General features: G+C 37.2%; 1 protein-coding gene across 1 annotated transcript; it reads left to right on the forward strand.

The window, feature by feature from the left end:
- The first annotated feature begins 671 nt into the window (after nt 1-671).
- Nucleotides 672-1658, forward strand: LOC118836581 (olfactory receptor 51G2-like). Its single transcript, XM_036743826.1, has one exon. The coding sequence runs from the start codon at nt 672-674 to the stop codon at nt 1656-1658; it is 987 nt and encodes a 328-aa protein (XP_036599721.1).
- Nucleotides 1659-14664: the final 13006 nt, after the last annotated feature.

Consider the following 14664-nt stretch of genomic DNA (forward strand, 5'->3'; position numbering starts at 1 on the left):
TGCTTCTGAATTTGGAATGATAGTTTCCCAGGTCTCTTCCCCTTAGTTCCCTGAATAAGCAGTTTCACCTTGTTCCTAAAGAACTAACTCAACAAATACATGGTCTCTTTCACTGAGCCTTATGAGCCTACTTCCATAAAATAAAAATAAAAGTAACATATGACTGTTAAAGGTTATAAAATGCCTTACATATTTAATCTTACTTGATTCTCACAATAGCCTTATGAGGTAGATGCTATTATTATCCCTATTTTACAGATAAGGAAACTGAGACGGAGAAATTTCGAATGACTTGCCAAGGTCACATAGCTAGTAGATCTTTCTGACTCCACATTCACAGTTCCATCTGGCTGCCTAGATATCTGAGTCCTTCCCATCTTGCTTTGGGTTAGGACTATTCAGTCTGATTGTTGTAATCTCAGGGCAAATATAAATCTCATTGGCATTCACAGAAGATGATACCTAATCTCAAGTACATTCAAAAAGCCTCTATAATGTGTATTTTTTTCCTTACACTATGTGACCTGTTGTCTCACTATTATTTCCTGACTAGCATCTCCCTTCAGGCCATCATCCAGAGGTGGCTCTGTACAACCTCAATATTTATTTGGCATAATGTTTGGGCATTCATTCACATCTAACATCTTTCTCTGCTTCCCCATCCAGTATCCATGCCTTGGAATTACTCTGAGAAGGACCCCTCCCATGACATTTTGCCATCATCCAATAGCACTGACTTTCAGCCATCTGTCTTCATTTTGACTGGTCTCCGAGGACTGGCAGGGGCCCGCATGTGGCTAAGCCCACTCCTGAGCCTTATGTACATCATCACTCTGGCTGGCAATTGCACATTATTATATCTGGTCAAGATTGAGCGCAGCCTCTGGGAGCCCCAATATCTTTTCCTCTCCATGTTGGCAGGAGCTGATATTGGCCTGTCCATCTCAACTTTGTCCTCAGTGCTTAAGGTTTTTATCTTTGGTCATCATGAGATTGCATTTGATGACTGCCTTAGCCAGCTCTTCTTTATTCATACCTTTTCCTCTACAGGATCAGGGATTCTCTTATCCATGGCCTTTGACCGCTTTGTGGCCATTAGCCACCCGTTGCATTATACCACAATCCTCACCCATCCACGCATCACTAAAATGGGCCTGGCAGCCTTTGTTAGGGGCATAGCACTTATGACTCCATTGCCCATCCTCCTCAAGAGGCTGCCTTTCTGCAAAGGCCAGACCCTCTCCTACTCCTATTGCCTCCACCCTGATGTCATGAAGCTGGCCTGTGGTCCTGTCAAGATCAATATCTTCTATGGTCTAGTCTTGGTCATCTGCTCCTTTGCAGTGGACTCCTTGCTCATTGTCCTCTCCTATACCCTAATTCTTCGATCTGTTCTGGGAATTGCTTCCAGAGAAGGACAGCTCAAAGCACTGAACACCTGCCTTTCCCACATCTTCATTGTCCTGATTTTCTACACGCCACTTCTAGCAATAACATTGTTGCATCGAATCAGTCAAAGGAGTTCCGCTCTAACCCATGCTGTCCTAGGTAACATTTATCTCTTCATGCCTCCTATGTTCAACCCAATTATCTACAGTCTGAAAACTAAACAAATACGTGCTGCTCTGCAGAAGTCCTTTGGTAGTCGGAAAAGCTGAGGGAATAATTTCTAGTGTTTCCTGAAATATGTCTGGCCTAGGAAATGGAAAACAAGGTTCTAGTTCTGGACCATGGGCTTAAGCAGAGTGAGTGTCCTTGGTTATTTTCTTTTAACTGGGTCTCCTTATTTTATCTGGGCCAGAAGTGAACCAGCCACTCATTGGGCATTCCATTTCTGATCTGCTCTCCCTTGTTACCATACTGGGGCTGGTTGTTAGTCCCATTCCAGCTCAGAACTCCAAAGCCCCTTCAAATGATTAAAAACTCACATGTTCCATTACACCCAGCTGCTCAGACATCACCTTGATATGTTGATAGTCCTCCCTGTCTCCACTTAACCTTTCAGAGATTACTTTTCTGAATTTGTATAAGTGAAGGAATGACACATTATGGATAGATGTAAGGGTGCTCTTCAATTCTCTTTCTCTTTGCGTGTCTCTGTCTCTCTTTTTGTTTTTGTATGTCTCTTTGTCACTTTCAGTTTCTGTCTCTGTCTCTCTCACTTATCTTTCCAAGGAGTTCCTACTTCTTCTTTCCATCCTATCATTCCCCACAAATAAATATTTGTCTTTCTGCTTTTGCAGGAAAGCGTGGGGAAAACGTCTAAGCTCCCTCTGACTACTGAGTAATTCAATTCAACCTTTATCACATTTATGTAGTGCCTCTTATGCATCAGATCTACATTTCTTACTAAAGAATTACAAAGGTAAACAGTAAATATCATGACCCTCACCCATTGTCATCAATGAAGTACAAAGATCAAATCAAACAGTTCCTGTTTAAATTCAATTTGAAGGATTTAACCTGAATACAAGGATGCAAATAAAATACATATAAAGTAATAGAAAGTAATTTCACGAGGAAGCATGTATGTACTAAACAAATGGGAAAGACTAAAGTGAGGTAGGGTTAGAAAAGTCCTCTAGTAGGAGGAGGTAACTGAGCTGTGCCTTGAAGCAAGCCAGAAATTCTCTTCTCATCTCTGCCTATGAGTTTGCTTGTCTCACTTCAAGTCTCAGATGAAGTCTCACCTTCTGCAAGAAGTCTTTCTCCTTAGTTTTGATGCCTTTACTCAGAGATGATATCCACTTTATCCTGTCGATAGAGTCATTTCTACTTAATTATTTACATGTTGTCTCTCCCATTAGACTGTGAACTCCTTGAGAGCAGGGATTGTTTTTTGTTGTTGTTGTTGTTTATTGTTTTGCTCTGTTCTGAATTTTCTTGTATACCCAGCACATAACAATAATAGAGATTAAATGAATGTTACTTGACAGTCTTTCTGGCAGAGGTGCAAAGTGGTGCATTTCAGACATGTGGGATCTGTTGTAAAAAATAAATAAATAAATAAATAAATTACAAAGTCAATCATCACATATGATATATTGTAAATAGTTTGTAGACCAGTTTGAGGGGGCAAGTGAGAACAATACATATATTCTGTTCTGGGGGTCTGGGTTGGATCTCTTTCTCCAGCCCAGATTTTTGTGGATTTATTCATATAATTTATTCATTGAATAAGTTGATAAACTGATTTTGAGGAAATTAATAAGAGTTTACATTGGTGCAACACTTTTGAATTTCCAAATGATTTCCTTTTTTATTATTTCATTTACTCCTTTGCAGCATCATTTTTCTCTTTTGGCATTTTCCAGGTAATTAACTGAGGCTCAGACAGATAAAACAATAACTTGCCACAGGTCACACAGTACTTTCCTAAAAAGGCCAAAATATCTAACCTAAGCATCCTGACACCTCTTCCAAGGACCTTTACATTACACTACAGTACTTAATCATCCTTAGCCTGAATAGGCCACTTGAGCCCCACTGGTCAAATAATGCATAATAAAGCTAGCCCCATTACTTCTCCAGAAATAACTTTTACTACTAGGTCATGATTAGTGGGAATAAAGAATAAACTGAAGTGGTTAGACTATTAAAATTCACAATTTGTACTATTATTAGGTTGGAATAAAAAATCTATTTTACATAATTATTTATTCAAATACTGTGAATTTTAATTTACACATGTGACTACTTCAGAAGATTCTTTATTTGCATTAATCAGGTTCTAGCTTCATTAATTTCCTGTTAGAGTCCACAGTGATTGTTACAAACCATGCCCAGTCTTTGGAAAATTCCATTCCCACCTTTATGGACACCCCCAAGTCTCAGCAGATCATATTACAGATATTAAAGCTATTCAACATAAACTTCTTTAGCTCTCTTCTTCCTTATTTCAAAACTCCGTTGTTGCCTCACCTATTCTAATGTCCTTCCTTCCCATTGTAGAGGAAGTTTCTTCTTTTCTAAGGCTAACCCTTTTATTTGTGTCACCCACAATTAGAATTAGAAATAACCAGAGTTATACTGTAAGTTGATGTATTAACCTTACTATGGTATCCAAGTAGAGGTTCATATAGGCTCTACTTTTCCCATTTAATATTTTCTTTTTCCCCCAATTACATGTAAAAACAATTTTAACATTTTTTTACAAATTTTCATTTCCAGATTCTCTCCTTCCTTACCCTCTACTTTGAGAAGACAACTTGACATAGTTTATACATGTGTAGTCATGCAAAACACATTTCCACATATGGGCTCTATTTAAAGACTCTCGATAATAGAGAATTCATTATCCTCCAACTCATCCTATTTTATTTTTGGAAAATTTTAAGTGTTAGAAATATTTTTCTTCATCTTGTTGAATTTTTTTTCTTTTATTAGCATCACCTCATTTATCTTATTAGTTCTACCTGATGAGACCAAGAAACAAAATTTTAATTCTATTTCCATTTTATAGTCCATCTAACATTTGAAGGTAGCATTGTGACCCTTACTCCCGTATTCTTAAAGCTATCAAATAAGCTCCCTCTTCTAAATATGATTTAGTCTCTTAATTTCATTCTTAAAAATGTTGTAGCAAAAACAAATACAATGATTCAGATGTGTGACCAAGGCAGGAGACAAGGTGACTCTCATTTACCTCATTCTGAATATTAGATTTGTATTAATACACTCCACTACTGCATTACCTTTCCCCTCCCCCCCTGCAAATCATGTGGAATCATAGAATTTCAGAGTTGGAAGGGACCTCACAAGTTATCTAGTCCGTTATACAATGAAAAAAAAATATTCTAGAAAGAACACTGGATTTTGAGTCAGGGATCTGGGTTTTATTCTTGGCTTTGCTATTTGCTTTTTGTGTGATGTTAGATAAGTTGTTTACTCTCTCTGCTGCTTTGTGCAATAGGAAAGGATAGAATACATTGTCTCCGAGATCTCTTCAAGTTCTAAACTTAAGATATCATGACCCTTTGTCATCCATCCTCTTCTATATATTATCATTAGCTCCCGGTCTAGAACTAGATAAACTTAATTGCTCAGAAAATGTTCTTACACAGAGCTAAAATGTGCCTCTCTACAATTACTTTTCATGGCTTCCGGTATTTATGATCTAGTGTCAAGCAGAATAAACCTGAACTCTTTTCTTTATGATAATTTGTTAAATATTTAACAGTAGCTCTTCCCTAAGTCTCATCTTTCTAGGTCAGATTCCCCAGTTACCTGTGACATTGATCAATGTCTATTATTTGTCTTTCTTCTTCTTTCTATTCCTCTGTCTGGTATGAGGACCATTACTTTTGCTCAGGGACTTCATCTTAGTTCATGGTGACTGTCTCATATAATGTCTAAATTTTTATCTCTGTGGGCTATTGTACAAACAAAACAATGGCTATTTGCCTAAATATTACCAAGTAGCACCGGGCTTCATGGCTCTATTGTTTTCAACACTAAATCTCTCCTCTTCTCTCATAAAAAAGGGTAGAGGATACATATTGAGACCATCCGTGTCAAGCAGGAGATTGTCCAACTATATTACTGACCTTTTAAGGATAGATAATGGAATTAGGAGACAGTTTTATTTTTCTTATTTTTCTGACATCAGCAAGTATATCTATTCTATTTTGGTTTTGGTACTCCAGGGGATTTTGACATTGAACTACATTGCATTCATGTTGTATATATTCTGTACATACTTTTGTTGTTTCCTTTATTGAAACTGAAATTCCTGGAGGGTCAGGGACATTTCACACTTTTCTTCCCATCTCTGGTGCTTGGTAGGGTACATGGCATATGTTAAGTACATAATATAGGATAATATAATATTTTCAAAGCCCTTAGCATGGTGCTTGGTCCATATCAGGTACTTAATAAATGTTTATTTTTTAAAAAAATGTATATAGATTGTTTACTAGGTAAATTTGGCATTTGAACATCTCTAATGGCTTATATCACCATGCCACTCTTATTTGTTCTTTGTAACAGATATATGATTTCATTAATATGGGGAATTCCTGGTGGAGAAACTCTCTTTACCAATGTGGATCCATAACTGTTCTGCAACTTGGAGTCTTAGAGAGAGGCATGAAGTATTGAAACTCACATGACTTACTCAGGCTTACTCAGCAAATCTGCTTCAGAGGCAAGTCTTGGACTGAGGTCTGCCTGATTCTAAGGCCAGGTCTCTATTCATAATGTCTCACTGCCTCTGTCTTTAAATGTCCTACAGCAGTAGTCATTCAGAATATGAAAGGAGCTCACCCTTACACACATAAAAGTACTCAGGCCAAGAATGAGTCAAATCCATCTTCTTTTCACCCAACAGAAAATACAAAAGCCAAAAGAATCCTACTCAGGCCTATAAATCAAGAAGACTACTTGCCTTACTCAAGTGATCTCCACCTTGCCTAGGGACCTATACAGTCATTCAGGCTTATATGGCAGAGGGTGCCACATAATTTATTTTCTTTCTCATTGGTGTTTTAAGTCACTGTTCTTCACTGCATAATTTTAATGTACTGTGGTTTATCCTTTTCTAGGTTATTTGTTAATATCCCCTTCCTTCTGGATAAGACTCACTGTTGGTTTACTCGCTTGGATGTGAGAATTACAATCAGCCTTTCTTAAAAATCTTCTTACCTTTATTTAGCCTTTCTTTTCTCTGACATATAATTTTATTAAAAGCCTAAATACCATACTGAATAATTATTTTGGGAAAGGAGGAACAAAAATTATTTAATTGAATTAGTATACAGAAATCACAATAAGGAGAAACCCTTTACCAGTTCAGATCAGCACCTGCTCAGCTAGCTGCAATCTTAGAGATTTGCCTAGGGCATTGAGAGGTTGTGTATGTGTGTATGAGTGTTTTTTTTTTTGATGTAGCCTACATTTATGTCAGAAGTAAGACTTGAAACTCAGTCTCCTGATCATGAGGCCACCTCTGTGCCATTATAATAGCCCTCATATATGTTGCCTTATAGCAGAAAATAATGCAAGGAAATTATCTACAAGCATTAGAAACATATTGTAAAGTTGTTGTCGTTCTTTCTTTTTTAAAGAGGACCAATGACATCATGGGTGATGTTCGGACTCATGGGTGAACTGGATTTAAATGAGACAGAGGTGCACAAAGTCTTTTCCAGAGTCACCAAATTCCAGTAGCAAGACAAAAGGCAAGATGACTCGTGATGGCCGAGGATGCAGTAGATGAACTTGTCATCTTGATATCTGAACAAGAACTAACATGCCACAGCACCTGCTTTATCCCCTTTCCTGGCCATTGGAATAAATTGCTCTTATCTCCCCATTCTATTTGGGGAAGTCTTCATATGCTTGGGGTAGGAATCATCCTAACTCCCCAATGTGTTTGAGGCCTGTTGGTTACCTTCAATCTGGTTTAGCCTTCCTGCTAAGATGGCTCACCAGGATGTGGTCACTTTTATATTATACTACAGCTTCTTGGAGCCACAGGTGATAATTAGGTGAAAGATGGACATCAAATGGGAATGAACAGCCCTGAAAAGGGCTCAGCAAGCCCTCACACCAGAGGAGCTAGTCTTTCTGAGACACCTTATACTCCCAGAAAACAATAAATGTGTTTGCTATAAAATATTCAAAGATTTAATTTTTTTTTCTGTTTGCAATATTTCTTCCATTTTCTTTCTTAAATACCTTTAGGAAATTTTGCTTATTCTGGATTTCTTCCAAAGTTTTTTTTTATAACAATAATTTATTGAAATAGGTAGTCCTGATGATACATTAAATCTAGGTCATATCTTCTTTCTCATTTTTATTCATTTATTTATTTAAGATTGTATTCATTTTGACTTTTTCCCTACTAATTAAGTGATCGAAGTGTACACTTAAAACTGACTCAGGACTTATCCCTACATCATTAACAAGTCATTTTCTGTCCCTTAAAATACATTTTTTGATGTGTGTGTGTGTGTGTGTGTGTGTGTGTGTGTGTGTGCATGTGCTGTTATTTGGTGCTTGTCCTGTCCACAACCTTAGAATTCTTTTCTCATGACAGTGCATCTTTTCATTGAAGCCAGCCTATTTCAGAGTATATGCTAATGTAATATAGACTGTTCTTTAAGTTAATTGTAGATTTTCTATATTTTTTCTCATCTCAATCCTCAGGAAAAGAGTTTGGCACATTAGCCACAATTATTTTCACATCGGTCTTTTTGCAAATACTAATCATGTGCCCTGCCATTCAAAATAATTAAATGTCCCATGAAATAATACTTCTTCATGCCCATTGATGCAATAATAAAGTTAAATTTGTCAGTTCCTCTACTTACCCCACAAAGTGTATCAGTGAGCCACCCTCCCACTTAGTTTCAACTTCTTAATTATTGGTTTGATTTATAGTAAGAATACCGAGATTAATATTATCTAGTTCAGCCCGTAGTATACTAACTATATAAAGTATACTTTGGAAAAAGATTGTAGCATAAGGATGTCACCATTAGACCTAGAAGATAGTCTAAGAATAACATCTGTCATTCTGCCAAATGCCCCCAAATGAGAAATAGACATTCACATAGATTATTACAAGTTAGTATAGAAAGGTTAGCTGATGTGAATCAATTGCCATAGATAACAGATAAAACGAAACTAGAAACTGGCACAGGAGACAAATGCTTGAACTTTTTGCTAAATGGAGAAATATGGCAAGCAAAGCAATACTTACTTAGAAAAGAACTTCATTTGTAAAACCTCAGAGAGAAGGATTTAATGGCATCTTGAGAGTAATCATGGATCCCTCTGAACAACCCTCATGAGGGAAATTCCTGGAAAATGGATTTTAGTCATCTCAAAAACTAATTAGAAAGTGATTAATAAAAAGATCCTTCTGCAGACCCCTATCTAGAATTAAATGCATAGCATCAAAGAATGCAAGGATTGAAAAGCATCTCAGAAGTCATCTGTTTCAATTCATGCCTGAATAAGAAGTATATGGGGGGGCAGAGTCAAGATGTCAGAGTAGAAGGAGGGACCTCGTTGAGCTCTACCTTGAAACCCCTCGAAATACCTGTAAAATGGCTCTAAACAAATCCTAGAGCAGCAGAAGCCACAAAATGACAGAGTGAAGCAGATTTCCAGTCTAAGACAGTCTGGAAGACTGACAGGAAAGGTCTATCATAGAGTGCAAATTGCAGACCAGCATAGGCTGTGTAGGCCATGCTGGCACAGAAGAGACTGGAGCAGGCCTCATGGCATTTAATTACTGGCAGCTGCTGCAGATTCCAGACTTTTCAAACCACAAACTCCAGAGACAGATTCAAAGATCAGTAGGAAAATTCTCTCACCTTGGTGAGAGAGGAGCAGGGTCTGGCAACAGCCCCAGGCTCAGGCCCTGAGGCAGCAGCAACTACAGCCCCAGTGCCAGCTGCTTCGGGAGCTCCCAGCCAACAGATGGCAGGGGAACCAAGAAGCTGATCTGGGTCACAATCCTGCATGGCAGTCCTGGGTTGAGAAGGAGTGCTGGTGTGGCAGCTGTGGAGAGGAAACCCTCCTCACAGTTGCAGGGCAGAAAAGAGTGCTTATGGTTGCTGACAGATCAGAGTGCAACTCAGGAGAGAAGTATACACATCTCTTTTAATCATATCACTTTGGAGTAACTAAGAATCTAGAGGTCCCTAGATATATCTCTGAAAAGAGTTGCACAAAACACCTGAAACTTGGGACAGAACACCCTCCACTTAACAAAGAGCTCAAAAGTCAAATAATTGTCTGGGAAAATGAGCAAAGAGGGGGAAAAGAATAAGAATATAGAATATTACTTCCTTGATAAAAAGATGTTTTCTTACACACTTACTGACAGGGAAGATCAAGGCATGCAGCCAGAGGAAAACAACAAAGTCAAGACTCCTGCATCCAAAGCCTCCAAGAAAAACACAACATGGTCTCAGGCCATGGAAGAGCTCAAAACGGATTTTGAAAATCAAGTAAGAGAAGTAGATGAGAGATTGGGAACAGGAATGATGCAAGAAAATCATGAAAAATTAGTCAAAAGCTAGCTAAAGGAGACCCAAAAATGGTGAAGAAAATAACACCTTTAAAAATAAACTAAGTCTCTAAATAAATGGAGAAATATCAGTTGCTCATGGTTAGGCCGAGCTAATATAATAAAAATGACAATTCTACCTAAATTAATTTATCTATTCAGTGCCATACCAATCGAACTACCAAAAATTTTTTTTACTGAGCTGGACAAAATAATAACAATATTCATTTGGAAAAACAAGAGGTCTAGAGTATCTAGGATATTAATGAAAAGACATGCTAGAGATGGTGGTTTAGCCACACCAGATATTAAACTGTACTACACAGCAGCAGTCATCAAAAATGCCTGGTACTGGTTAAGAAACAGGGGTGTGGATCAATGGAATAGGATAGGTACACAAGTAGGTGAAATCAACAAGTTTAGCAATCTACTCTTTGATAAACCCAAAAAGGCCAGTTTCTGAGCTAATAATTCATTATTTCACAAAAACTGTTGGGAAAATTGGAAAATGGTAGGGCAAAAACTGGGCATAGACCAATATCTTACACCATATACCAAAATAAAGTCAAAATGGGTTCATGATTTAGGAGTAAAAGTTGATACTCTAAGTAATTTGGGAAAGCAAGGGATAGTTTACTTATCAGATTTGTGGAAAAGTAAAGAATTCATGACCCAACAAGAGATAGAGAGCATTACAAAATGCAAAATGGATAATTTTGATTATGTCAAATTGAAATGTTTTTGTACAAAAAAAGCCAATGCAACAAGAATTAGGAGGGAAGCAGACAATTGGGAGAAAATCTTTGCAACTAGTATCTCTGATAAAGGCCTCATCTCTAAAATATGCAGGGAGCTGAGCCAAATATATAGGAATACAAGCCATTCCCCAATTGAGAAATGGTCAAAGGATATGAACAGGCAGTTTTCAGAGGAAGAAATTAAAGCTATCTACAGGCATATGGAAAAATGCTCTGGATCGCTGCTGATTAGAGAAATGCAAATCAAAACAACTCTTAGATACCACATCTCTCCTGTCAGATTGGCTAAAATAACACATCAGGAGAATGATAAATGCTGGAAAGGATGTGGGGAAATTGGAACATTGTTGCATTGCTGGTGGAGTTGTGAGCTGATCCAGCCATTTTGGAGGGCGGTGTGGAACTATGCCCAAAGGGCTATAGAAATGTTCATACCCTTTGACCCAGCAATACCACTTCTAGGGTTATATCCCAAAGAAATCACGCAAGCGGGAAAAGGACCCATATGTACAAGAATATTATAGCAGCTCTCTTTGTGATAGCCAATAATTGGAAAGCAAAGGGACGCCCATCAATTGGGGAATGGCTGAACAAGCTGTGGTATATGGAGGTGATGGAATACTATTGTGCCATAAGAAATGGGGATGATGCAGACTTCATAACAACCTGGAAAAACCTACACGACATAATGCTGAGTGAGCGGAGCAGAGCCAGGAGAACGTTGTGCACAGCCACAGATATGTGGATTCCGTGAGGACCAACCCTGACATACTGCGCTTTTCTCAGCAACCTAAGGGACAAGGACAACTCCAGGGGACTCACGATGGAGAATGCTATCTTCATCCAGACAAAGAACTGCGAAGTTTGAATACAGACTGAGGCACACTACATGCTCACCTTTTCTGCTTCTCTTTTGTTTTCGTTTTTGGGTTTTTTTTTTGGTTCTGTTTCTTCTTTCTCATGATTCATTCCATTAGTCAAAATTCTTCTCCACGACTTGACTAGTGCATAAATTAATTCAATGCAAAGTCATACATGACAGTTATATGAGACTCCATGCCGTCTTGGGGAGGGAGGGAGGAGGGGAGAAAAACTGGAACTCAAAACTGTGTAGAACCGTGTGTGGTAAACTACAAATAAATAAAGAAATTTATATATATAAAAAAATAAACTAAGTCAAATGGCAAAAGAAGTCTGAAAAGCCAATGAGGAGAAGAATGTCTTGAAAAGCAGTATTGACCAAATGGAAAAGGAGGTCCAAAAGCTAACTGAAGAAAATCATTCCTTCAAAATTAGAATGGAGAAACCAGAAGCTAATGACTTTATGAGAAATCAAGAAATTACAAAACAGAACAAAAAGAATGAAAAAAAATGGAAGACAGTGTGAAATATCTCATTTGAACAACCACTGACCTGGAGAATAGATCCAGGAGAGGTAATTTAAAAATTATTGGACTACCTGAAAGCCATGATCAAAAAAGAGCCTAGATATCATCTTTCAAGAAATTATCAAGGAAATCTTCCCTGATATTCTAGAACCAGAGGGTAAAATAGAAATTGAAAGAATCTACCAATTGCCTCTTGAAAAAGATGACCAAAAGAAAACTCCTAGGAATATTGTCACCACATTCCAGAGCTCCCAGATCAAGGAGAAAATGCAGCAAGCAGCCGGAAAGAAACAACCTGAGTATTGTGGAACCATAATCAGGATAATACAAGATCTAGCAGCTTCTACATAAATGGATCAAAGGGCTTAGAATATAATATTCTGGATGTCAATGGAGCTAGGATTAAAACCAAGAATGACCTACCCAGCAAAACTGAGAATCATGCTTCAAGGCAAAATATGGATTTTCTATTAAATAGAGGACTTTCAAGCTTTCTCGATAAAAAGACCAGAGCTGAATAGAAAATTTGACTTTCAAACACAAGAATCAAGACAAGCATAAAAAGGTAAAATAAAGATAAATCATAAGGGACTTAGTAAAGTTGAACTGTTTTGTTTACATTCCTACATGGAAAGATTATGTGTATAATTCATGATACATCAGTATTAGGGTACCTGAAGGGAATATATATGTGTGTATGTGTGTGTATATATATATATATATATATATATATATATATATATATATATATATATATATATATATATATATATACACATATATGTATATATATACATATATGTGTATATATATGTATATATACACATATACACATAGGCAGAGGGCACAGGGTGAGTTCAATATGAAGGGATGATATATAAAAAAAATAAAACTACGGGATGAATGAGGCATATATTGAGAGAGGAAGAAAGGGAGAGATAGAATGGGGTAATTTATCTCACACAAAATTAGCAAGAAAAACCAGTTCTGTAGGAAGGGCAGAACGGGGCAGGTAAGGGAGAAGGAGTGAATCTTGCTCAAATCATGTTTTGACCCAAGGAGGGAATAACATACACACTCCATTGGGTATCTTACCCCACAAGAAAGAAGGAAGAAGATAAAAAAGGGGGGATGATAGAAGGGAGGGCAGATAGGGGGAAGAGGTAATCAAAAACAAGCACTTTACACTATGACCAGGTAGGATTTATTCCAGGAATGCAAGGCTGGTTCAATATTAGGAAAACTATTATCATAATTGACGATATCAACAACAAAACTAGCAGAAACCATATGATCATCTCAATAGACGCAGAAAAAGCCTTTGACAAAGTACAACACCCATTCCTATTAAAAACACTAGAAAGCATAGGAATAAGTGGAACCTTCCTCAAAATTATAAATAGCATCTACCTAAAACCATCAACAAGCATTATTTGTAATGGGCATAAACTAGATGCATTCCCAATAAGATCAGAGGTGAAACAAGGATGTCCATTATCACCCCTATTACTCAATTTGGTACTGGAAGCATTAGCTGTAGCAATAAGAGAAGAAAAAGAAATTGAAGGAATTAGAATAGGAAAAGAAGAAACTAAACTATCACTTTTTGCAGATGATACGATGATTTATCTAGAAAATCCTAGAGAATCAAGTAAAAAACTACTTGAAATAATAAACAACTTTAGCAAAGTTGCAGGATATAAAATAAACCCACATAAATCCTCAGCATTCCTATACATTACTGACGAAGCCCAACAGCAAGAGATAGAAAGAGAAATTCCATTCAAAGTTACTGAAGGCACTATAAAATATCTGGGAGTCTATTTGCCAAGACAAACCCAGGGCCTATATGAACATAACTATGAAACACTTTTCACGCGAATAAAATCAGATCTAAATAAATGGAGAAATATCAGTTGCTCATGGTTAGGCCGAGCTAATATAATAAAAATGAGAATTCTACCTAAATTAGTCTATCTATTCAGTGCCATACCAATCGAACTACCAAAAAATTTTTTTACTGAGCTGGACAAAATAATAACAAAATTCATTTGGAAAAACAAGAGGTCTAGAGTATCTAGGATATCAATGAAAAGACATGCTAGAGATGGTGGTTTAGCCACACCAGATATTAAACTGTACTACACAGCAGCAGTCATCAAAAATGCCTGGTACTGGTTAAGAAACAGGGGTGTGGATCAATGGAATAGGATAGGTACACAAATAGGTGAAATCAACAAGTTTAGCAATCTACTCTTTGATAAACCCAAAGAGGCCAGTTTCTGGGCTAATAATTCACTATTTCACAAAAACTGTTGGGAAAATTGGAAAATGGTAGGGCAAAAACTGGGCATAGACCAATATCTTACACCATATCCCAAAATAAAGTCAAAATGGGTTCATGATTTAGGAGTAAAAGCTGATACTCTAAGTAATTTGGGAAAGCAAGGAATAGTTTACTTATCAGATTTGTGGAAAAGTAAAGAATTCATGACCC

This window comes from Trichosurus vulpecula, chromosome 2, assembly GCF_011100635.1.
Source record: "Trichosurus vulpecula isolate mTriVul1 chromosome 2, mTriVul1.pri, whole genome shotgun sequence".
Classification (NCBI taxonomy): domain Eukaryota; kingdom Metazoa; phylum Chordata; class Mammalia; order Diprotodontia; family Phalangeridae; genus Trichosurus; species Trichosurus vulpecula.